The sequence below is a fragment of the Corvus cornix genome, chromosome 1, assembly GCF_000738735.6.
Source record: "Corvus cornix cornix isolate S_Up_H32 chromosome 1, ASM73873v5, whole genome shotgun sequence".
Classification (NCBI taxonomy): domain Eukaryota; kingdom Metazoa; phylum Chordata; class Aves; order Passeriformes; family Corvidae; genus Corvus; species Corvus cornix.
In genome coordinates, this window is record NC_046332.1 from 55,749,034 (window position 1) to 55,775,758 (window position 26,725).

General features: G+C 38.2%; 1 protein-coding gene across 1 annotated transcript in view; it reads right to left on the reverse strand.

The window, feature by feature from the left end:
- Nucleotides 1-463: 463 nt before the first annotated feature.
- COG3 (component of oligomeric golgi complex 3) overlaps nt 464-26,725 on the reverse strand; it is a 31,242-nt gene continuing 4,980 nt past the window's right edge. Inside the window, exons 5-23 of the mRNA XM_039567789.1 lie at nt 26,251-26,325; nt 26,037-26,129; nt 25,626-25,751; nt 22,784-22,864; nt 22,534-22,577; nt 22,203-22,329; nt 21,620-21,711; nt 19,038-19,177; nt 17,642-17,802; nt 15,345-15,450; nt 13,456-13,580; nt 11,744-11,833; nt 9,767-9,887; nt 7,424-7,512; nt 7,190-7,324; nt 6,101-6,176; nt 4,512-4,639; nt 3,854-3,952; nt 464-2,627 (exon numbers count right to left, since the gene is read on the reverse strand). Coding sequence (XP_039423723.1) covers nt 2,598-2,627; nt 3,854-3,952; nt 4,512-4,639; nt 6,101-6,176; nt 7,190-7,324; nt 7,424-7,512; nt 9,767-9,887; nt 11,744-11,833; nt 13,456-13,580; nt 15,345-15,450; nt 17,642-17,802; nt 19,038-19,177; nt 21,620-21,711; nt 22,203-22,329; nt 22,534-22,577; nt 22,784-22,864; nt 25,626-25,751; nt 26,037-26,129; nt 26,251-26,325 — 1,938 coding nt within the window. The 3' untranslated portion in view covers nt 464-2,597. The remainder of the gene's footprint in view (nt 2,628-3,853; nt 3,953-4,511; nt 4,640-6,100; nt 6,177-7,189; nt 7,325-7,423; nt 7,513-9,766; nt 9,888-11,743; nt 11,834-13,455; nt 13,581-15,344; nt 15,451-17,641; nt 17,803-19,037; nt 19,178-21,619; nt 21,712-22,202; nt 22,330-22,533; nt 22,578-22,783; nt 22,865-25,625; nt 25,752-26,036; nt 26,130-26,250; nt 26,326-26,725) is intronic.

Genomic DNA, 26,725 nt, shown 5'->3' on the forward strand with positions numbered 1-26,725 from the left:
CAAGACACAATCCAAAGGGCCAGACCCCTAGAGGAGGCTCCAAGCAACCAGGAAGCTCTAGTCACACATCACTGCCCCACACCGCTCAGACAGAAGCCAAATTCCACAGGGAAGGAGAGCTTTTCCTTTGATAGTTCATTCCAATGACATTGTGAAAGCCAGAGGGTGAAGGGAAACTTCATGCTGGCATTATAGGGGGCAAACTAGAAGCTTCTGGATAATGTGTTTTACAACACCAAGGGCCAGAAGAGCACTCTGGGGTAATGAGAAACTCTGGGTAGATGAGTCTTTGAAAATCCAGGCAAGAACAGTCATCAAATACAGTAATACTAGTGTTTTCTGCCACTACCTCCCAAGCTCTCTTAGTAAAAGCCAACTTAGTTAAAGTAAGTTCTTGTATTATAGTTGTGGTTCCTTCCTCCTAACAAAATTGCAAGGAAAGAGACTATTTAGTCACACAAGATTGCTTGTCAGTAAAGAAAATACAAATTTACTTTTATTATAACCATAAAGAGGCATTAATTTAACAATTAGCTGTACATTCAGCACTAAGGTATATATCTGTGCCAAATAAACTCAATTCTCTCACTGCTAAAAAAAGAACACTTCTCAGCAATGCACTGCCTGTGCTTACAGGATATTTATTGTCTCTGTATTACAGTTATCTTGACAGACAAGCCTCAGGATACAGAATAAAGCTTAACTCTTGGACCAAAATAGGAGGCAACATTTTTATTTAAAAAAATTAAAACCAGCAAGTTTCTAGTCAGATAATATAAAGCATCTTAAATTAATCTTTTGAAAGTATTTACACTATTTGTAAACGTAAATATCTGAAACTGTACATGTTTAAACAAATGTTCATTTAGCAAACAGGCTGTATAAACTGATTGCTCTTCTAATCTTTCCACCAGCTGTCCTAGAGCTGTCTGGGTACTCTAAGAGAGAAAAAGATCCCAAGCACAAGAGTGACTACTGCCATGGTTTACCCTTCACATCTCTTCTGTACAATGTCTGTATTAAGTCAGTCATAACTCTGTACAGTGACCATGCAGTCCTCTGAAAAACTTTATAAAAAACAAATATACATATATTACAACACACTGGACATTATTTTACAGCCTGTATTTCTACAAAAGTAAAGGGAGAGGGCAAGTTTTTCTCCTTGTTAGTTCCTTTAGTTAATTTTTAAGGAGTCATGTAAGGTCCTATGAGTACCATTTATGTACCTGTGCACCACTGCTGCAACATTTCTTGTGGTAGCTTTCCATCCTACCATCTTATACTCCAGCCTTGTTATTTATAACAGGAAAATTATTAAATCAAAATACCACCCATGTGCAAGGAGATTTCTTCATATTCAAAAGTACAAAACAGGCTTTATAAATAAGTTAAAAATCTGCCACATCACCCACTACAATTTCATTCTGCAGGGCTGCACAATGAAGATTTAAACACTGAGACACTCTGAAGTGCTCACTGCATTAAGGGCCAGGCATTTAGCATCCAGCTTTCCACACAAATGTCCAATTAATGCTCACCCAACAGCCTGCACTGTTTACCACTTACCGAGTACTTAACCTCTCTCTACAATGCAGATTTGACAGCCTTGCACATCGAGTTTCAGGCATCCCCACACTCCTGATTAGCACTTACTCCAGGGCACAAAGGCTGTGCAAGTTCCAGACCCAGTTCCCACTTTAAACCATGTGACACCACCATCTGATCTTGGGAAAGGCAAAAAAACCAACTCTGCCCTAAAACTAAGTACCTGAAAACCTCAATGCTAAGCCTTGCTGGAAAGCATCTGAAAACATGCAGTTCCCTCAGAAACAACAGAAATTATATTGCACAGCTTTCCATTGCAAATCCCAAGGATGTGAGACTCTTTACATGGAGAAAGGCTAGAGTATGAAACTTCAGGTCAGACCTCACAGCTCCCAATCACAAGAGTATAAGAAAGACAGAACATCCAGTGTTCCAAGAAACACTTCACATGTGGGAAATTAAGTTTTCCCAAGCAAGAACCTCTGAATTATTTTCAAGCATGTGATGGATTACCAGGATTTTCAGGGAAGTTAAAGAAAAACTCAGAGCATGCCTGCTTAAGTCAAATTGTCATACCAATGTGCTCACCTTCCAAGTCTCACAAATAACTATTCCTGCTCTCATTTGATTCCCTGCACTGTATAACCAGCGTGTCTTTGAAAGTGTGACTTTCCATTGCCTGTATCAGCTCATTAAGGGAAAGCCAGAATGGCTTTTACATTAAAAAAAAACAACAAAAAAGGTTTTCAATTTTGAAAATATCTGGAAAAGGCAGTAACTGAGCTTCCATAAGAGTGATCAGCAAAGGGGTTTTTGTTTCATTTTCTTCGGCCCACTTCTCAAGCCAGTGAACAGGAAGACCTTTAACAAATCAACAAACCAGTTCATTTTGGTTTTTTTCCCTAAAACAGGGTTTAGCAGCCTGGATAGTTTTGATGCAGACTGGACTGCACAGTGGTATCCTTCGTTTACTTTAAGCAAATGTCTTTGCATTCCCTTCACTGCCTGGCATTCAGCTGAAGCTTATTCCAAGCAGCCTCACTGTTGGGCTACTTGGACATAGACAACAGTAAGTTCACCTGAAAGACAAAATGAAAGTCTATGTTAGACAGAGCAACCAAGTTACAAAACTGATGTATCATATTTTAACCTTTAAACAGGATTCCGGGGAAGCACATTAATCAGAAGACAATTACAAAACAACAGCCAAAATTTCCATTTAAATGCCTACTCACAGGCTTTTTAAAATTCAGCTGCTGATGATGCTGACCACTCATTTCAGCAGTCAAAACTACTGTGACAAACTTCCTAAGATATCTTCATGTGTTGTCAAGAAATTCCAAAGAACTGGCACACTGGCAAAAAATGTTACCATTCATCTCAAATATCTGAAACACATTTGGGATCCTTCACAATATTTGTTTCCTACACATTACAATATTGTTTTCCATACACTTCAGTTTGCAGGATAAGTGATCCCAGGGTTCATCAGATAAACAATTAGAGGAAGCCACCTCCTCTAGGATAACCCCACCTCCTCATGGTGCATCACTCCCACTCAGTGCTCCAGGACAGTTATCACACATTCCTGGGGCCACACGCACTGCAGGCAACATCCTCTAATCCATAAACTAGATTACCTGTTTAAATACCTGTCATCCTGTGATAATCAAGATTCTACCCACATTCCCTAGACTACTAAGGTCCAAGTGACATTTTTAAAAGCCTACTTGGTTTCTGACAGAGAATCCTAATACAGAAAATTCTTAACCCAAATCATCTCTGAGACTAAAGACCTTACCATGTAGGGTTACACTTCCACAAACATCTGCACATTTCCTCAATACAATTCACTTCAGATGCACTCTAGTAATTCATTCTCGTGCTTCCTAAATGTAAAAGCTGCTGCTTTTTGTATTTGTCAAAAGCAAGATGCCTTCAAATGCACAGGTTTTTTTAAGGCATATTCACTGGCTTTGATACCTTTCCAGGAAGACAATGCCAGGAAATGGCAAGACTCTTCTACAGTGCTGTACAACCCAATCCCCAGCAACATCAATCACCACCTTGGTTTAAGAAAATCTATTAGATATTTATTAAAAAAACCCAACCAAACAAAGCCTCCTCCTAGCTGAGAGCCTAAAGATCAGAAAAAGCCCAAAGTTTAATCATCCAGGATTAAGTAAGATAAAAAATAAATAAGGACTCTGAACACTGGAAATAACAAAAAATGAAAAAAATCAACGTTTAAAAAAGCCAGTCACATGGAAGACCAACTGATAAAATAGGGAGCTTCAATATATACCTGTTCCATTGAAGGACAAGCTATGATCTGGAGGTCTTCATTACTGAATTCTTCCTTTAACAGAGTATGGAGTTTCTGGAACATTTGCTGAATGTTATTCTTTTAAAAGAAAGAAGAAAAAAATCAATATTAAAAAACGTAACACCCATCTTAAACACGAACCAGAACAAGCACAATGTACATGGAATAGCTACTGAAGTGATGGGGTAGGGGCAAGCAGCCAAGCATTAAGAACTTGTCTAAAACAAGCACCAAAACAGCTACAAGGAATCCACATTAGTTGTGAGATAAAAACTTCAGCTAAGATGTGCTAAAGTGAAACACTGAGTCCTGCATCTGGAAGTTTAAAACTCAAGCTTGGTTCTTCTGGTGGTTTACAGTAGGTTTTCCACTGAATCTGTATCATCCTCTCTGCTTCTGGTGTTCCTGCCATGCATAAGTGACCAAAACCTACTGGTTTGGTGTTGGACAGAGTTAATTTTCTTTATGGTAGTTCATTTGGTGCCAAGTGGAAGATGTACAGAATAAAGAGCAGCAGTTACTTCCCTGTCATATGTGTGTGTTGTGTAGCAGAAGCAAGAGCAGTTTGGATTTGGCATTTTTAAGCTACAGATAGCACCACGAAACACCTCCAGGAAAACATGGCAGCAATACTCACCCTGACTGGCTTAAACAGAATTAACTCTGTATCTTTATTGGACAAGTATAAGGACATGCTTCGTAAAGTTGACGGCAACTTTGTTTTTATCGTCTTGTAAGTGGAAGAGACTAGATCGTTGATCTTTGCTGAAAGTAAAAGAAAATATGTTTAACAGGCTAAAGCGGAGTTTGGCTCGCTGAAACCTACGCTCCAGAAAATCACCTCCACTCTTCTGGGCAGATCATTACCACAGGTTTGAGTGGAAGGGAGAGAGGGGGCGGCTGGGCTGTGCAGTATCAAACCCATCACAGGACCACAGCGTGCCAGATACTGCTTCCTTTCCCTGCAGAAAATGCATCCACCCCATTTCTGAAAGCTACCACATCCTCCTGATGTTTCTGAAATCACAGCCCTCCAACAGCAACAAAAAAAGCAAAGTTCTACATAGGCTCCCTCCCAGAAAATTTATCTGGAAAAGGAACTGCTAGGAAATAAACAGTGCTAGTAAAGAGAACAGAATATCACAAATTCTCCTTATTGATCACAGGCCGTGTCTGTGGGAGGAAAGACTGCACCGTAATCTGGATTTTGAATCAATCAGACCGGAATCCTCTGTCAGACAAGACCCTCTCTCTTTATTGCTCGGAATTTTAATGATTCTACAAGATCATTGCTTAAAGGCCAGGGGAAAAATACATTCTGTAGTTTTAAAGTACTGCAGTTAATATCCTATGTGGGGTTTTCCCCCCTTCAGCTTCTGCCACATCTAAACTTTTTGCCTAGTCCTGTTTCCCAGACAAATGACTCCAAGAAACAGCAGAAGCTCTACTTCAATCTCTACACACATAATTATCTCCAAACAAACATTAAAAATACTCCTGAAGAAGTGGGAGATGTTAAGTAGAAGCTCAAGTTAGCCCTTGAGAGTGTCTGACCCATTGAGCAGCACTGAATTATGTATGAACATGGTTGGCTTTGCATCTTAAGAATATGATACAACAGAAGGTTCCAATGTATGAATTGGAATAATCAGATTTTTCCACCCAGAAGCACAACTTTGTAATATGAAGAGCAAAACAACCTAGGAACATCTAAAACTGCTCCAAATGTTCCTATGAAGCATTGACATTTAAATTTTTAAAAAGAGGGAAACAAACCCGGATTCCATTTTTGCATAATGACAGAAAAACTGAAACCAAAGTAAATACCAAATGTACAGACAATAAGGGCTTCAATGAGGATACATTCTTTCCTACAAAAGCAAAAGCTTTATTATAACGTAATCAATTAATTCCTTAAGCACATTCTGTATGCAGTTGCAGAAATGCTGTTTACATGCAAGAACAGTCACAGCTTGAGAAATACTCAAGGCATTAATCTACTGCACCAATTAATTACATATTCTGAAGTTTGTCAGGTTTTTAGAGCTGGCTTAAGACATTTCAAATAGCACACAAGCAAAAAAGAAAGCCAGGATTTGCAATAAAAAGGTAGACAGTTCTTATACGCAGAATTTTTCAAAATCAATCACAGTCTCTCAGTCCAAGTTATTCTGACCACCTCTTCAGTTTCCTATTAGTAACATGAATATAAACCAAAGTAAATACCTGGCTGTGCCCAAGGTTGCTGTGAAAGGCTGTAATTGGGACCTCCTTGAGTGGCCATTGTTTTTAAAGCAGCTACCTAAAACAAGTAAAATCAACAAAATGATGTTTCTTTCAGTTGAGTTCACAACAAAGTGACCAAATAAAAACAGCGCAACTCAGATACCACAGTGCATGGAATCTCCACTGCTCTCTCTCTTCTATGACCTGACTTAACAACACACAGGGGAAGCAGCTTTACAGAAATGCAATTCAAAATTACAGCTGTGATAAATTCTTGAAAGTAAAATTCAAAATGGGATTAAATTTACAAAGATGTTTAGGCATCTAAGGATACAAAACCTCAAAAGAGATTTATCCTTAAGCAGCTTAGTCAAACTCCCCAGATTCCAAATGAATCATTGAGATCACTCAGACAATCTATCAATCTCACCAGTTACCCATCTACATTTTAGGCTTGCCACTGACCTCTACCCCAGTGTGACAGGTATGAGTAAATTTAATACTGTAATCTTCTAAATTCTCAAAAATCAGCAGCTGGGATATCTGCAGTCCATGCAATGCTGTAGCCCCACTTTCTGAGAGGTCATGTCACTTATTCTCAGCACCTACAGTCCAGAATATATCCTATTGTGAGGTTTTCTCAAGATACCTAGAAATCCTGACCTCTAGAGCAGGTTCTAGAATGAAATGTATTGTAACAAGACATCTCATACTCTAAGACCTCCCTCAAGAACACACATGACCCAAGGCTGTTTTTGAAGGCTTACAAATGCAGTCAAAGTGGTTCTGCAAAAAGAAAAGCTCCTGCCAACTTTCACACACCTGTTCCACTTCAATGAAAAGCTAAAGCTTCTTGATCAAAGAACACAAGGGTTAGGGTTGCTTTTAAAAACAAACTATGTCATGTTCCTTTAACTCATTAATCTCAAAAATGCCTGGAAAATTGCTTTGTTGGAACTTAAAAGGAAAGAATATTATCTTCAGCTAATCACAGAGCACTAGCAGCTTGTCCCATAACCAATTTAAATACCAATTCCTTTGTCCTACCAGTACTTCAGTTAGGTTAACAAACATACAACACCTTTGTACCTTTGTCATGAACTCCTCCAGCTGTTCTATAAACTGTTTGGTTTGCTGCTGAATAAACTGCTCACAAGCTGATTTCAGATGACGATCTACGTCTTTCTTGGAGTCGATATAATGTTCTCTGATTTCTGGAGTACCCTTAAACAGAGAATGACAATTCTCTTCTTTTTATTTGCCAGAGATCACCACACACTTAAATGACCCAATTTTTCTTAATGCAATAAGACTCCACATTACCTCCAGTAAGAACTGTATCAAGGCGTTGTTGCTGTTTAGCCTAAAAAATCTTGAAACTGTCTTAGGATTCAGGATTTTAAATGCTGCATCTGTGAATCAGAAAGTCACTCACACTGTAAGTCAATGCCATTCACCTCCAGGAACTACAAACTCTAATCCCTCATTTATGCATAAAAAATGGCCCAGCATGAATGATTATAACTGTAACATTAATGATGCACAAGTGCACATGCACAGAAGCACATAAAGCTTAATTCACTATTTTTCAATGGCACCTATGGTACACCTGAACCTAACAGTTGCACAGTCTAAACAGATAAATAAATTACAAGAAACAAACAAGTTACTGCAGTGCTATGAGCATGAAAATTGTGTGAGCTCTCTGCTTCCTGTCACTGTATCTCCAAGTGGAAGACTTTTACATAAGCTATTTAAGCGTTTACAAACAATATGCAGAATTTTGCACACACTGCCTGGGAAAACCAAGTACAGTTGCATGAAAGAACTACAAATTGGTGCTCTGAACTTAATTTTTTTGTTTTAGTTAGGACTAAAAACAAAGCATCAAGGTTGATAAACATTCATGATTATGTTCTCCACAGAAGTCCCAAGAAGGAAAACCAACAATGTCTGTAACTAAGACAAGATACTGGAATTACATCTATAGTCTTAACAGGATGCTGTCAAGCTGAAATCTAGTCAAATAGGGAAAAAGAAAATTATCAATAGTTGCAGTATAGCTTATTACCCTACTGTGTAACATCCTACACATCTATCTGGTTTCTTTTTTTTCATTTCAAAAGGAATTAGGCACTCTGTATAAAACAGAGGGAGGGAAACAAGACCTAAGAGTAAAAGAAGTGTTCTCTGAGGCGTTAAATAAAGAGGGAATACCAAATACGCAGGCTTGTAGGTGTTGCACTGAACTAAGAATCTGCACTCCTATGCAGTGAAAGGTGACCACAGAGAAAGATTATTTTTGTTCTCTGAATTTTTTACCAGAAACATCAGAAATTCCAAAGACTTCCCAAATTCTTGTTTAGAAGCCTATGAGCTAGTCCTTTATCCCACTGCATATTTCAGTTACATGAACCTTAACATTATACTACTTCAAAAAATTGGGCAAAAGCATGACTTTTACAGTAAGCAGTATCTCTTCGTCTGTAAATACCAAATTAGATCTTAAATCTGTGTGCAGGAAGTTTGTCTAGAACACAGTAAAATTATTAGCCAGGTTTTCTTCTACAATTCATCCCAAATATAAAAGCCCTACTGGCCTATGCTACACCACAGAAAGAACTAAGCACAACATACATATTTTCAACACCACTGCCTCCACCACCCAACATAAAGAAAGTATTTTCCAGTACTTACCACTACCACCTGCAAAGTACTGGCTGGCACAAAAATTTATTCCATTAAATGAAGATGGAGAACAAACTTGTGTGTCAGCCAGGACAAGACACCAAAAGGATGTATTTGCCCTTTAACCTCCAGTCAACTAGAAACCACTCAACAGGTAGGAGGTTTCATTGATGTTCAAATGCAACAAGTGAAATGGTTAGTGTAAGAAATGCTTGCTTCAGAGTTAAGACTGCAGCAAATCAGACAGCAGGAAAGAGGAGTTACTTCTTCAGCTTTCTCTTCTGGAATGGAAGGAGAGAAACTTGACATGCTTCCCGTAGTTTTTCGCATTATCCTTACAGCTTGGAAAGTGCATGACAGTTCAGTTTTGTATTGAGAGCTTTTTTCCTGAATTTTACAGGGGAACAATAGTACAATTTCAAAAACCATGGTCATGGCCACTACTTCTATTTTCACTTCCTACAAGGGACACGCTTGCTACATAATATCACCCAACAATACTATTTATTGAACTTGCAAAATAAAAAATCTTTCCCAAAACAAAAAAGTTCACACAAAGGTCCAGGAAATCTTAATTTGTTCCAGGTAAGTTGACCATGTATTGTTAAATTCACCTGCTAAGCACCAGTAAGAAGAGATATTCCTTTAACAGGTCAGAAAAGGGGAAAGACACGTCTGTGCAATAAAAATGTAGATTACTTAGCTGTTCTTAAAAAAGACTGGATAAATAAGTTAGGTCAGCAGCAAAAGCAGGCAAACGCATTTCATACAAAAATAAAGAATTTGTTAGCTACATCTTGAATTGCCCTGAGGAGGAGAACAGTTTTGGTTTTTTTCAGAGAAGCTAGGAACAAAGCAAGAGATTAGAAAAAAGCATACAGGTCATTGCAAGTGAACATAAAATAAACCCAAAACCTGTGCTGGCACATTAAGGGAGGACAATCCCATCCCATTCTGTAGCCAGCAACTGTTTAGTACCTCTAGTTTTCTTAAGGTCCAGGGAAATTTCCTTAATGGTGAAATCAGTGTGGAAAGGAGCAATTTGTTCACGAAGAATCAAAAGGTGTTTTATTAAGAAAAGCTGTCCATCAACCTGGGTCTACAGCACAAGAGAAAGAACATGCATTACATGTAAAAAAAAAAAACAAAACCCCAAACAATTAAATGAAGAGCAAAGTTTCAACATTTCCACTTTTATTAGTTAACAACCTTTTTCCATTAGTCTGTAGTGCCATTAACTACACTGTGGGATCAACAAATCCCACTTCTGTACTATTCCTAATACAGTGTACTACAGAAGCAGACTTTATTCCCATTTCTTAGAAGAATTAGATTACACAGCCGTATTACTAAATGTCCTCATTAAGTACAGGTATCCACTATTTGAAAGATACAAATTTATTCTTCTTAAGAGAGAGGAATTATTTCATGCAATTCATATAATTTATAGTTGAAAAACATGAAGTTCTAAATTAGTTTTCATCATTACAATGACTAAAAAAAGTTAATGTTCCTGTAATAACCTTGATTAACTGTGCTTTTCTGCAAAGGTCTTACAGCGCATTTCTCTCATGTCATTAAACACAAAGCTTAGTTAATTTCTAAACAGTACAGCAAAGATACAAAGAATAAAAGAAGGCCAAATTCACACCACCGAGATGATCAGTTTTGCACTGCCTGTTATTTTAGCTACATGCTTTATACTGAGTGCTGGTTTTAATCTTTAAAGTTCATGGCTCACTGAGGTGAAAGGAGAAGGACTCAAGAATTCAAATTTGCTTTTGCAAGCTGGAGAACCTTCCTTGATATAATGTTAAATAAAACAGAAAAGAAGAAATCAGATTTAAATCTGCAGTTTCAACAAATTGAAATTCCACAAGAAATGAGTGGTGGAAAGGGCTTCTTGAGTTGTTTGGGTTTGGCTTTTTTATTAATTCTTATATGCATCATTTCACCAGAAAATGTTAAATTAACATGCAGCAAGAACAAAGTGATAGAGATCCTAGTTCTGGGCCAACCTATTTAGGGGTCACTGCAGGATGAGTTTCATTCTCTGCAATACTTTTAAGTCAATGTTGGCCAGGTACACAGTGCTGGAATGGGTATTTAACTGTAGAATTCTGAATCAGTTACACAGAAAATAGCTATCTGCTCAAGCTAAAGGGAAGTGTAGCTTGAATTTCTTTTTAAAGATACTATGTTTAACAGATATTTTTCAAAGGACACTCAAAAGAAATACTTCAAAACAGATCATTTCCAATCAGAACTAAAACTTTTTTCATTACTAAATATTTACTGCTTCTAAAAATCCAACAATTTTAGCCTACTAAGACTTTTTTTTTTTTAATTCATTTACTGGCTGTTAGGAATTAGCAAATTACTACAGGATTTAAAGGAACTGTGACAGGAAAAAAGAAAGTTTACTCCAACTACTTAAACTAACAGTTAAAGTTTAAATGACCTGATGAATCTGCATTGAATTCTGAGCAACACATGAGATCAAACATTTTGACAGTAGAGCTCTCAGCAGAGAATACTTAAAACTTCTTCCCAGTGAATGTAACAGTCAGAAAGATTTTTGAAAATTCAAACAACAGAGGCAGAGAAAAAGAGAAAAGAATAGCAGGCAGTGAAAATAAATACAGGGAGCAAAGTCCTCTAGCAGAAACTTTTCTTTAGGCATCATTTCCCATGGGTTAGAGCAGCCTGTAAACACAACTGCTACGATCTGTATTCCACCTTTTCAGAGATAGGCTAGCATGTAAATCATTGTCTTTGCCCTGCAATACATTAACCATAACTAAGAACTGGCAAATCCATCAAGTCTCTAGAGGCAGAGTAACATGCCTTGACTAAGATTTTAACAGAATTCTGAACTGCTGCTTCATGACTTTAGATATACAAGGGGCTGGGGGTGGGGACTGTGGAAATCATACCCAAAGCACAGATTCTGACCTTGTTTTTGCTGATGGAATCAGCAGCTCCCAGCAGTGACTGGATGCAGGCAGATAAGGCCTCTTGTGATAATCCCTGAAACACTGCCCTCTGCAGGGAAGAGGAAATCAGACCAATAAAAAAGGTGTTAGCAAAGCTTAAGCAGAATTTTAAGAGTTGCAGTTTGTGAACAATGTGTTCACCACCTTACAGAACTCCAGATTAACTAGCTACAAACATACTGGCTAAATGCAGCAACACAGGATGGAGCATTCACATACAAAAGCTTGCTACAAACACTCAGGCTGGATGCAGGTACCCACACAAGCATGCCCTGCTCACCCTGCAGCTCTGAACTGGCAGCTGGGTAGTGACATGGTCAGTGACACCTCACACATTCAGAGCCAACAGCATGAACGGTGTTTGCTGGGTAACCTGACCAACACCTCTTTGTGTGTCAGGGCAACTACCTGTGCGTGCAAGCTACATCTGCAACAGACACGAGATCATTCGAGTGATCTTAACCTCAGGCAGACTCAAATTACCTCACACTTGTGACAGCTTAGTAAACAAATGTGACAGCTGCCATGGCCCAGGGGACATGGATCAAGTCCTTAAGTGGCAGCAACACGATCCTACGGCTGAGCCAGCCACAGGAACACAGCCTGCCCATGGCTGTGCACTGCAACGGAGCACATGAGAGCCCTGAGTGCTCCAGACTCGCCAGCACCACTTCATTCATGTCTTCCCTATCTACAGGGTGCAGGCAAGGGGGTACCAGTTCTGCTACAGTATCTCAGAGTAGAACTAAATGAACTCTGTGCAGACACACTATAAATGAGCCTTGCAAACAACGCAGAAATCACCTCATTTATAAAGGCCTAGCTGAAAACAAGGGCAAATATTCATCTATCTTTAATGGGATTGATATTTTAAGCAATACAGCATTAGTATTTTCCAGCTTCTTTTTTAGCAATAGCATCTTGGCAGGAGTTTCATATACACCCATCAAAGATATTTTGAAATCCATTAAATGCATCTAATAAAGATACAACACATGCAGAAAAGCAAAACCACTTGCATCAGTTTCTTCAGAGGCTTATCAGCCTCATATGCTGTTAAGTAAGCAACATAAAACAGATTCTAATGGGAAAGTCTTAAAATATGTGTTAAATAAACACTGCTTCTGTCTCTGCTAGACATGAAAATTTCTACTGTCTTAAACTTTGGAAATGTCTCCTACATTTTGAAACATGAAGAAATGTGCCACAAAAACATTTTCACAACATTTCCAAAATGTAGAAGCAGTAGAGTCACCATTTTTAAGACCAGAGACATCACACAAACACATTCACAACATTCATGTAATTTCAGCAATAAAACCATTCCGTGTAATTGACCCAGAACTTTCTATTTTTTCTTGTCCTATTCACTCCTCAACTTTGGTGAGACCAGTATCTTGAACATCAGACACTAAATTATTTCTGTAACAGCAAAAGCAATAAATGTACAAATCAGTGCCATTTTTCTAATTCTACAAATATAAAACTGTCTTAGAAATGATGACCTAAGTTTGTCAGTTCACTTGTTTTACATAAAGATAGCAGCAGAAAGACTAAGAGGTTAGAGGCCAGTAGTTGTCCATTCCTAGTTTGTATTAAAATATTTTGACACGGTGCTATACACGCTTTATAACTTCACCTAAAAAATTAGATAAGGAAATTTTTGCATACATCTATACATCTGTACAGTTTGGAGAGACACACTAGAGTCCTTCTGACAGTAGGATACCACATTCCATGCAGATCTGCTGGTGAAATCGTGGTCTGATGCCTGGGATTAAGGGATTCAGCTGAACCTGTTTAAAAGCAAAATACACACATGAAAAACTTGCCCATCTGTCCTTTCAACCAAAGGAGACTGTAATATCGACTGCATTTTATACTCTCTACACAGAAATAAGACATTGTATTTTACTCTAACAGGTTCACTTTTTTTCCTTCTGAGCGGGTCAGTACTGGATTTCGATGTGAATAGAGCACAAACGTGTGAAAGACATGAATTTGCTTTCAGGGGTGGCCCAGCTCGACCTTTTTTAATGAGTTAGTTTTACAGCATGTCTCCAATGACACACACCTCCCATTCAGCTAAACAGCTGAAATGATCAGTTACTTTAAAAAATAAAAGCACAAGAGAAAATAGGAAAAAGAAATGGTTAGAGATCAAGGACTTACAGGAAATGCTTAGGGAAAAAAAAGGAAAAAACATTCTATTAATTTTATTTCTTCATGCTTTCCTTTCTGCTGGGGATAATCCTACATGGATTAAACAGTTGCAGAAAATATAGCGTTTAAACATAACTTCAATAACTGCAAAAAGAACAGCAAAACCGATTTTGTAATGAGGTTGTTGCAAACATAAAAAAGTGCTCCTCCTGAGTAACCTTCATAATAATACTGTATGCTCAAAATGGATTTTCACAACACCTGACAGACCGAAGTCTGATGGAAAATGTACTTGTGTTTATGTGATCAGTGCAGAAATCACCTGAAATAATCCAGTAATATCTTTCTACCTTTTGCAACTATGAATTTATTGTCACAGTAATTAGAAAGCCTGTAAAATCTTGAGCTACCAGTTGGAGGTTCCTAGGCCATTTGTTAGTCATTTCAGCTACTCCTGCAGGTACTGAAATGGGAGAGAGGCACCTCAGAAGGGAAAATAATCCAAATTATCTCAGACACATCCTCAAATTATACCACATAGGTTCCTTCCATTTCCTGAATGCAGGTGAGATTTACAGGACTTGCAAGTTCCATACACCTGGGGTGAAGTATGATGAACCCTATTCTCAATGGGATTTGTGGGGTCCAGCTAGAAACACCTCTGCAGACCTTCCAAGCCAAAGGCAAGAAACTACCATGCAATCAAAAAGGATACAAGAAACAAGTGATAAAGAGCTGAGAAAGATGCTGCTGGGGAAATAATGCTGTACCATTCTGAACAATGATAAAATAGAAGGAGAAATTCTTCCTGGATCTTTGACGATAATTTACATATTTGTAACACTCGAATGACTGGCATCAGAACAGCCACACTTTATGAAATTTTATTCCAATTTGCTGTAATTTACAGACACACGCGTCACATGTTTAAAATGTCAAGGACTAAATTAAGAATTATTGTAAATACCTGCAATTTAAGAGATGTGCCTGACACACCAAATCACCTTTGTCATCTTAGCACAGCTAACAAACAAAAGCATCCTCAAGTACATATCTTGAAGGCACGGCTACTTTTCAGTGGAGAATACAAAAGCTCAGCTTTATACTTTATGTAAGTACAATAGATGCTGTTGGCTGCAAAAGTAGTTGCTTCACAAAATGGACTGCACTGGGAGCACAAAGAAATGCCACCAAAAGAACAAGATTAGGCTGTTTCTCATAAAAAAATATAAAACTAAGAACTTTGAGACAAAGTTCGCCTCTCAAAATCACTTATGAATTTCTCTAGGAAAATAACCCTTTAAGACACATGCAAGTTTCTCACAGATGGTTCAAGTTAATGCTCACATCCCATGAGCTTTATGCATTAATTTGACAATATGAGATGTATTTCATACCAGATTTAACTAAGCTGCAGGACTCGGGACCTTCTAGCCGGACATCTGAAAATGAAGCTTCAGATGGCAGCTTCTTCTGTTCCTCTTTTAAACTCTGTGCAATTTGCTGCAAAGAAAGATACACAATAATATTTTAATATCACATAACACTGCTTTGGTTACAACAGAAAAAAGCATGCTGAATTGCAAAAGGAATCAGCTGCACTCAGCTCCCAGTGTTTCAAAGACATTTAGAAGAAATAGGCAGATGTTTCCAAAACAGTAGCAGAAATATTGCAATAAAATGAAGATTCACAAATACATATGTGTGTAATACTCTGTTCTTTCCATTTTGCCTGTTTTTACTGATCTCTAAATAATGACCTATAAAGCCACCTAGAAAGAAAAGCTCAAATTAGGGTAACCCAGCTCAACACTTACTTAGATTTTAAACAGATCATTTTTGTGATGGCTTTTTTTCCATAAATGATATGTGCAGATGGCCTGCAAGTACTCTCTAGTTTATTCCCTGCAGTAGTTCAACCAAAAGCTTTCCCCTAACATTGCTCAACATTTCCACACAACCTTTTCCACTACTTGGTCTGCTTCAAAGCAACAAGAGGCAGCAAGAATGGGCAAAGAACTGCATTAATATTTGAGCAGAACAGCACAAGAAACATCTCTGCCCTGTGCTTTTAGCATTTTAATAATTCATTTACTAAGACAGAAGGTCTCTCTAAATAGCAAGGTTTTGAGGTTTAAAAGCAATCAAGTAGCAAAATGAATCTCAAACCAGGCAAAAACAGGAGTCTTATGAGCACATGTGAAGAGCAGCATAATTTCTCAACATGGAATGAACTTTCTCTTCCTAACTGAAGGGCCACAGGACCCTTGTTAGAAAATAAGGCTTCATACAGACCAAGCAGCAGCATCACTTGCCTAAAGATGTTCATTAGTCTTTGAACTTTCAGTACAAAGAGCATGTACTCAACAAACTCACTAGCTTCAGCATTTAAAACCCTATGGATATCCCACATAATTGCCAAAGTACAAACTGAACACAAAAGAAGCTTTAATGTGTATAAAGACAATATCATCGCAACATGAGCTCACTAGTGGTAAGTTTCTCAGTGTTTTGTCTGTTTGCAGGCAAGAACTGAGCACAGTAAGATACAGTTACTATGTTAATTTCTTTCAGCCCACAGCAAAATACATATATTTCAGGTAGACAGAGAGACAGACAGAGAGACAGACATAGATAGATAGATAGACAGATAGATAGATAGACAGACAGATAGATAGATAGATAGCCAGCCTCTGTGCTTTATATAAGTAATGTTCTGATTCTGAAGTCAAACAGCAGCTTCTCTACCAACTGGTCAGCTGGAAGTCCTACAATTTTCTAAGCACCACCAGCTATTCTGGCAGCTAGATGGAAAGCAAAATACAGCAACAAAATTTGGATTTCCAACAGTCCATGTTGGAAAGGCCATTCTCAGTCACCTCAGTCCTTTAAAAGCTCTGGTCTCCCATTACAACGTGAATGGCAATAGTTACTTGGAGGGGAGATTTTTACTAAGTTTTACTACTTCCATGCAGTGTTCATGCAGTTGCATATCAAATGCATATCAAATACATCTTGTTCTAATCAAAAACTCATTTCAGGTTTCTCATTGCCCATTTATTTATTTCTGTGAGTTGTTCCATTCTGAACCTCTCATCAATATAGTATTAACCTTTTAAAATAAGTAGAATTAGTTTGATCCATTTCAACAGGAATGTTGCCTCAAAGGATTTGGAATGACTACAGAAATGGCTAATACTGATAAGGACTTGAAAAAGGTTACTGGAAGCCATTACTAACATGTTAAATTATCTAAAGCAAGTCTCCTCTCACACTGCCTGAGCATAGGGTACACACATACCTGCCAATAGCTAGCTGACCAGTTATTCTAAAAACAAACTTGCAGCTAACTGGGGCTGTCTAAAGCTTCTCTTCAATTCCAGCTCAACTAGAAAATACACTGGGTAATACCTACTACTTATGAATGTAAATAAAAATTCAGAAGCTTCAAGTTTGGATAAAACTGTTAACTGTGAGAACTATTGTCAATGTCACTAAGTTTGACATAAACAGTTTTTTGGCATCTAGTTTAGGGTCATAAGTTAATCAGCAGGTGTCAATTTGAAAATGCCAGTAACACTAAATATACCTAAGAACTGGAAAACCCAAGCTGCAAAGCACTGTACTGCACGACTGCATACACTGCATGTAAAAAGAACACTAATCAAGGACAATGAAAAAGCTGAGGCTGTACCTCCATCATTTCCAGCTTGTCGGGATAGGCGAGGTCGCCTGGCGCAGGCTTGTAGCCAGTGATGTCAGTCTGAATGTAAATATGTGTCCTATAGACAAGGCGCTCTTGTACATCTTCCAACATCTGCTTGACACCAGCTGCAAATGCGCCCAGTTGTTCAGCTGACAAAGGGAAGGAAGGCACAAACTTGTTAATTACAAAACAAGCTCATAGAAACCTACGTTTGAAATACCACATATAGAACCACAAAAACCTGGCTAGCTGCAGATGGAGTCTGGCTATTTTTGGAACAGCAGCATGCAGACAAATCTGTGACAAACAAGGAATTACTGAACTCCATGCTGCAGTTGCTTTGGCTCCCCAGATTTTCATCAGAACATGAAAATGCAACCTTACACTGATGTCATCATATGCCTTGTTAGAATTAAGTGTTCTATTTCAGACCTGGGTACATTAAGTGGAATTTTGGCGGGAACAACAAAGCAAGGTGGCTTTGGTTCTGTCACAGCCAATACCCGTGGTGCGACTGTTGGGAGTTGATAAAAACAGATGAAGCAAAGCAGCTCACATCAAACTTAAGAATTATTGTATCAGCCCAAATTTAAGTAGTAGGAAGACACTTCTTATGATAAGCCAAAAGATTAAGTCAGCAAGTTTTTGCTCATTCCCAACAGTGTTACAATTACAGTTCCAGGAAAGTGAACAATTCTTCATGATTACTGGCACAGCTTCAGCGACAAAGAGCTACACTGGATGATACACCAGCTACCAAGTATGATCTCTGTTTATTGCCTGGTGCAATAAAGACTGTGAAAGGATTCCATTATGCACTGGTCATACTAAGGAAATGAGACACCAGGTCAGCTCACTCCTATGAGACTTTGAGCTCTGCATACTTACAAAATTCCAAAATCTACACTACTACTTAACTCCTCTGCTGAAGTTACAATTTCTAGACTGGGAAACACAATATTAAGGAGAATTGAAAAAAAAAAAATCAATTTGCATTCCTTTGTTTTATCATCATTATGCAGAAAGCTCTACATGGGTGATGCAGTAGCAGGGCCAAGTAAAGCAATTCACTCATTTGAAAAGGTGATTTAAATCAATCCTTGTGCATGCATATGCACTGGGTGGATGCTTGCTTGCATTTGTACGATCTGGAGAAAACAAGACTAACATCAGTACATTACTTTAACTGAAGCTAGGCACAGACCCATAAATACAGACCTTCACTATAAATGAAAAAGCATAATTAATTTTACACAAACATGTCAAAGATGAGTTTAAGATCCACTAGAATGAAAGAAGCATCTAGAGTTTTTGACTATGCAATTAAATAATTTTATCAGTTAAGAAGACACTTAAAAACAATCATCTTCCATCTATGAGTTACCATTGTTCTGTACATGATCCTCAAGCATCTCATTTTTGAGAATCCCACAGAGTTCAGAAAGCGTCTCTAAGTGAATGACATGGATGATCATTGGTCTCAGGACATCATACAATGAAAGACACAACTTCTCCAAGAGTTCACTATGAAGGAAAAATAAAACAAAGCAAAATACTTTCAGGATCCCCCAAAAGCAGAAGAAAATTTTGTCACAAACATAGATTATTTTGTGGCAAAGATTTTTGAAAGGAGGGTGAGAAAACAAGTGCCATAGAAGACTTTAGACAAGACTGTTTAAAACATAAATCCATTACTCCTACAAAGTGGGAAAACTTTTCCTTTTAAAAGATGCGGTATACCAACTGCTTAAAAATGGTGTTTCTGTTTTTAACTCATTTTACAATACAATTTAAAAAACCCAAATAAACAAATAAAAAACCTACACACACCAACCAGCAACTCAACCTGTCACAAAGGGAAGATGATGCAAACTGGTTTATTTCCCTTCTGTGTAAAAAAATGCTCCTGCTGAGCTCAGAATCATAACCCCAATTTTCCCCCAAGAAAAGGCTCATCTGATTCCAAGAACTCAGCAGTGTATTAGAACCAGGAGCACACAAAGAGGGACGCAGGAGGAGAAGCTTGGTAATGTTTTCTGTAACAGCTACCAACATCTCAGAGCACACTCTCCAATCTAACTGAAGTTATGAGATCAATGCAGTGAGACACCAGAAATCCCACTTCAATTTATTTTTTTCTTTCATGTTCAGAGTGATACGTATCTTGGTTAAGACACCAAAAGCACTCACTCTAGACATTTTTGCCATTCTCAATGCTCCCTTCACTAATCACAGATTAGGCACTAATACTATTGCCAGTAGCTGAAAATTCAATTCCCCAGTTAGATTTGGAAATATAAACATCAACAACACTGAAGTAATCACAGTGTGATAAAGATATTGTGTTTACTGCACTATTTTTTTTCTGATTCACAAAGAATGTCTGTCAATAGGACAAGGACATTTCAGTTCCTCAGCGAGGGAACAAAAATGCTCATGAAAGAATACTCAGAACATTTTGAATGCCTCTTCCTTTGCATCCTATAGCACTATAAGCAGTTTGGTAAAACAGTAACTCTCCAAGTCAAAAGCAGAAACAAAAGAGAAAGTTTCACCAGCCTCATTATTAAATACAACACCCAATCTCAGATCTCTGCTCTTGGGTAGAATTTTGGTAAACTCTTTTATCTGTACATAGCCACCTGTCTGTAATGTCTTCAGAGCACCTCAGCACTGCAGAAAAGAAAATGGAGCTATGTATTATGCTAAGAGAAACCTAATAAAGTAGCTACTATTTGAAACATTTTTCTTAAAATATTTTATTTAAATGTACGCAAAAAAAAAGGGAAGCAAGTTCTTAGGAAATGAGGTAAACTACATTCCATCAAAATTAAAAAAAAAAAAATTAGAAGTCTATTCTCATTCTTGGTGTGAACAGCACTAGCGACAAAATTTCTGGCTGAACAACATTTTACACTGATTCCAATTTGGGATGTTTACTCTCAGGATTGGGACTGGGACAGCTAAATTGATTCTTAAACAAATTTAGTTAGGTCACCTCAAATTCTGAGCATGCCCCACAAGAGGCCACAATTTCTCAGAAAAGACTGGAACTACTCTGGCACTGTGGCTGATCTCTAGTGAGGCTTTATGCAGGTTTGGTGTTCCTTTAGCTTTGAAGGATGTGGAGGGTAGTGGGCAGTCTTTTTTTCAGGTTACACACTTGTTCAACTCAAGCTGCCCTCTATTTAAGACACTCCAACTCTCAAAAACAGTGTCTCAATTATATTAATAGGAATATGCTTTAGTTAGGAACTTTATAGCAAGGGAACATGACCTACCCAAATTTCAAAACTAAATATCAATACTAAAACACGTCAGAAAACTGGAGAAGGGGCATAATTTATTCAATTGTTTTACTATTACAAGTCTGTTGTAAAAAACTTTACAATACTTTTACAATACAATTACTGTGTGAAATAACAACCTGTCCCTCTTTTAGGTCTAGGCAGAGGAGATAAGAGACACTGTTTTTGTCAGGCATCCACTACCCTGCCTTCTGTTCAGCCCAAACACAGGCAACATGCAATTATTCCTTGACAGTAAGGGCAGCTCATTAAATCCTCCAGGAAAAATAGCTGGAGTTCATCAGCCTAATTTCAGACAGAAGCAAATGAAAGCACTTGTGCAACAGGCTGTGCAAAAGAGGCTGTACAAAAACAGCTGAGACCTATAGACTTCTATAGCTATTCCAAAGTACCTGAGTATCTTTATCTCTTTCAGACTGTCTACAGAGCATTTGCAAAGATTTTTTATGGAGAATGGGAGCTATCGGCTTTGCTTGAAGAAAAAGAAAACATAAGAACATGAAATTCTGATGCTTAAAGTGATTAAGTTGGTTTTTTATCATGCTAGTTCTTACCAAACCACTTGAACACAGCCCTATTTGCCATATAATATAATCTGCTACATCACAACACACTGAATACAACATGCAGTAAAACAAAACCAGCATGTACCACCTACTCCAGTTTTGGTGTTGGTTTTGTGAAGAACTCATTGTAAAGCTGGTGTTCGTCCTGGCATACATGGACCATAAAGGCACAACCACTTCGTACCTGCATTCACAGAAATACAAATACTTGGTTTTTAAATTCTTTTCTTTGCATCAGTATCACAAGTGATATTACAGGTATTACTACTATACATTATGTGTGATGTTGTGATTATTACTGCTATGATCAAACTGAAGCTTTGTAAAATGCAAAATTAATGAGATGAACTCTAAGACCATGGACTGAAAAGATGTTACCAGCCAAATAAAAGCTCATTGTACAACTTCTGTCCCTTTTTTGTTTCTGAAATTTAAATAACCGCATTTTATGCTTCTTTATCCTTCCCCCTTTGTGAGGTTTGTAACAGGGTGGAGTTTTTACAGAAACAAAACACGTATGGCTTGAAAATATTAATAGAATGTTAACAATTCAAACCCACAGACAACAGTAACAATTCTGCATGTGAATGACTGAATTAAGTACGTTCATTTTACCTGGGGGGAAGGGGATTAAAACATAACAAAACCCACACAACACATGACTACTTTACCTACCAGAGCACAATGATCTCTGTTATTCTGACTGGTTAACTCTGTAACGGTGCTAGCAATACTTGGACCAAGCAAAAGCTCCCGCTGGTCGAGGTAACATTGATGGATTTCATTGAGAACTTGCTGATACCTAGCCAAGGAATTAGAACTGTAACTGTGTCTGAAGATCATTTTCTGGCACACATAAAATGCATTTAATACCCTCTTTAGTTCTACGTAATTTCAATTTTTAAAACTTTCTTTTAAACAAATAATGTGTTTAACAGTACTTAAACAAAAGTAAATATTTTCAAAACTTAAAACTGTTGAAGATAAATTATGTAGACATACTCACTCTGGCATTTTTTCAGATCTTTGCTCTACTTGTTCAATAAGAGTCTACTCAAAAAAAAGAGAAAAAAGTATTATCAGTAAATTACTTTTCTGTAATAATTGGAAAATAATTTGTAGTTTTTTCCACTGATACAAAATGCAATCTTTAGACATTCACACCTGCACAATATGCAATCCTTGCATTCACACTAATAAATTCAAGCCTCATTTTCATAACTTCCTTTTTAAAAGTTAGTTACCAGCCTACTTACTCTGACTTTGGGAGCAGCTGCTCTGAATTTCACATAAAACAGCGTGAAGGCATTGTCAGAATTTGGCACAGCTGAAGGATCCTGAAAGAAGAGATGAGTAATTGGTTAAAAAGCAAAATACTATATTTGGCTTCCAGTATATAATGGCTGAGATAATTAGGCTCTAAAAGAGGCTATTGGTTCTTTATGCTTATGCTTCCAGTGGAACAGCTCTTTGCCACTTCCCACCAAGAAAGGCGTGCTGGTTTCAGAATTCTAAAGTCAGATGGAAGAACAAAACCCAACCCAAAAGTTTCATCCAACAGCCTGTACAGAAAAAGGAACGTTTTCAGTAATTATGACATTCCCCATTAGAGACAACAATTTTCTCTGGACCTGCCAGAGTAGTACTGATTGTTAGTCCTTAACGTGTAGTACTAAAATAGAAGAGATTTCCCTTTTATCTGCCAGTCCCCAGGGAAGAGAAGTTAAGTTTCAGCTCGTATTCAAGCTCCAACCAGAATATCAAGTCTTGAGGCAGCTCCCCAGCCCAGATGGGCAGACAGCTTCAAATTCTAGCACTAACAAAGCAAAGCAGAGCCCAAATTTACACACCAAACTTTCTTCCCCTTATCCCTACTGATGAAAGAGAGAAGAGATAGCCTTCTTTAGAAACATGATGGGAACAGGAAAACTCCACCATACCCTACCTCCTACTTTCATCCCTGCGAGCAACCTGATCATCCTTCTACAAACAGAGATCAAAACCTCCACTCACATGTGTGTATCATCAAAGAACATCCAGATCTCTGTCCCTTTCCAGTTCTGACAGTCTTGTTCTGTTGCAATAGGAAAACTCAACACTTGATCACAACTAAAAAACACTGGTCCAGTACTGCACTTCTAGCAGAAGGAGCCATTCGATGTTTCAAAGTATACAAAATATCCACAAAATGCCCATGTAGATGGGAAGGAAAAGGTCATCTAACTCCTAAAAGGTGTATCCTTCCTGACTTAAAACTCCTAAGCAGCAATTCAAATCCAGAAATTAGGTTACACCCTTCTTTCTGTAGACATGTTTATTATCATAGATGTTCAATTTTGTTTAAATTCAGCTCAGTCAGGGCAATCCACGGGCATCAAACCAAGCTACGATACCTTTTTTTTAAAATAAAACCTGGTTTTGTATCAAACACGAAGAATGTTCAATCCCACTTAACCAAGATCTTCACTCCAGGAGTACCCTTTCACAAGTTTCCATGAACATTGCCTAAAATTCCCTTCTTTCAGGTGTGCCAGTTCCCAATTCTAGCACCTTTCAGTTTCACTGGTTATCCCTCAGGACACCAAGTTTGCCTGTAATAGAACTGAGCACAAGGTATACAGCAATTATTTGGAGAAAGAATCTAAGTGCATAGAAAGAGACATTCCCTTCTCCCTTCTGCTGTGCCAAAATATTGCAGTATGAGACTATCAACATTTTAATGAGATCAAAAAACCTCCGTGCTTACATTTACGCCTAAATCTCACTGGAGCGAGTGGGAGTAAACACCTAACTCTTCCCTGGGACACTCTAGCATTGCTGTCAATATTTTAAAATCAAACAAAAAATACTGGCAAAACTAATAGGAACCTGGCACAGTTGTTATCTACAGTTGTTAGCTACATAAACCACTGCAGAATAAGTGAAATATTCAGATGACCAAGAGCACTCAAGAATACTTCCTGGAATGTAATACTGAAATTGTGATGGCATGAACTCAGAGTTGCACTTTACAATTACCATCCTGTAACACCCAGCTCCTGTATACTTTTTTCAAGTATTACCTGTTGAGGTGACTGAGCCAGCGATTGTGATGGCTGAGGAGTCAAGAAGCCCCAGAATAGGAGAGGCCTGCGGGTGGACCAATTCCGAGGTTTTAGAACACCCCCTAAAATCATGGTGTGAAAGGAAAAGCCTCTCCCATGAGACTTTGTGGTGCTATGCAGACTTGGCCTGTCTGAATGGCTTGTTACCCGGCGCACCCCCAGGCCTTCCCCATTGGCTCCCTTTTCCTAGTCCCGCCTTTGTACCGCCCCCGTGCCCTCGGATCACTGGTCCCTGATGCTTCCCCTGCTTCGGTACAAAAACCCTGGGACTGCTGGTCTCCCTTGACAGCAGGATGCAATAAACAAATGCCATGCGAGAGAGCCTGCCTGACTCTTTGCCTCTGGTCACGCTGAGCTATCCAGCCTGTGTGTGTGTGAGAGTCCGTGCCTTACAGCCGCGCGGGTGAAAGGAGTGCGCTTGCTGGAGCGCTGTACCGCACCCACCGCAATGATTCCTTGCCAGGGACGTTCCAGGGAAACGCAGCTACCCTTCTCGAACCCCACGCCTTGCGTTAATTACCTGCAATCTCCCTCTGTCTCCAAAGCAATCCATCTCCAGAACAAAACATCACAGTACCTCTATCTCTTTTGTGTGTACCCTCCCCATTTGGCAACACCCCAACAGCCAATTCAGAGCTCCAGTGCCCACACGGGTTCAGGAAAGCAAACTGTCTGGCCATCTGGTTTCTCTAACACAGTCCTTCAACCATCCCTGGCCTTCACTAGCTTACTGCTCACCTACTTCCATTCACTGACTTCACCTTCTTCAACTTCCACGATTTTTAAATTATTACTACTTTTAAATCTTTCGGATCACTAGGTCTCTGACATATTTGGCTGAGAATTGGACAACCTACACAAACACCATAGCACTGAGCTATCTTCACAAAAAACTGCTGACACATCCCACCCTCAAAAAATAAAAAGGGAACTGTTTGATGTTATAACAGACATTTCAGAACAGCTCCACTTCCCACTTACTGATTCACCTTACCCTTTTCATTAACTGGCTTGTGAGGTTCTGTAGTGTGTTCACAGTGTATGTCTTGATAAGGTGCATAGCTTTAGAAAGGCATTGTTTAAACTTAGTCAAATATACAGGATAGTCTTTAAAATTTGGCTGAAAGAAAGAAAGAAAAAAACCCATTTTAAATAGAAACAGTCAAAAATTTGTCAAAACTTAAAATATTCATATAACTAGCTAGCTTGTACAAACTAAAAGCTGTATTTTATAAAAATTAAGCAGAATAATAAGTATATTCAACAAAAATTTCCCAAGTTTATAAAGCACCATCCTTAACTTCTTCCTGTATTTGGCAGAGAAAACTTTTTATAGGAAAAAAACCATTAACAAGGTATGAACACATGAAGGCGATTTAACTAAAATTAATACAGAATTACTTACATGTGATGAAATATATGCAATACAATCATCAAGTTTAGCCAGCATGGGAATGAATCCTTCACTGTTCACGGACAGCGTAGGGGAATTCAATTTCTTTGGAAAACAAGACAAGGCATCATTGTAAGGAACCTAAGCACATTACTGCTGGTGAGTACGTTCAAAAGACCAGTACACTTTCATTTTCTAAGACTATTAACAACGAAATCATACTTACAGTGTTGATGTTTTCCAGCTCATTAAAGTAAGAAAGTTTTTGCTGGATGTTTTCAGCCAGGTCAACAAGTTCTGACTATTAAAGAAACAATAAATAAAAGAAAATCATCAACCTAGCAAGTAGCTTAAATACATATATATATATATACATGTGTTTATAATATTATTAAGCCTCCCTTTCAGCTCTCAGCACACACCATTGTCAAACAGCTCCAAGTAACTTGCAACTAATTAAGTACAACAAAAGATGCAGAATACAGCAGTGTTTGCTCTCCCTTACCAGAAACTGACATAATAGTTTCAGTAGTACTTAAGATAATATACTCTACAGGTTTGTCAGTATCCCACAGACAATGCTGCATACAAACAGCAGTGCTGCCATCAGTATTATGGAGAAATCCTGTATTTCAGGACTGGAGTCTTAAAAAGCTCTCCCTTATCCAGCCTGACTAAAAAAAACGTTTATTTGTATCACT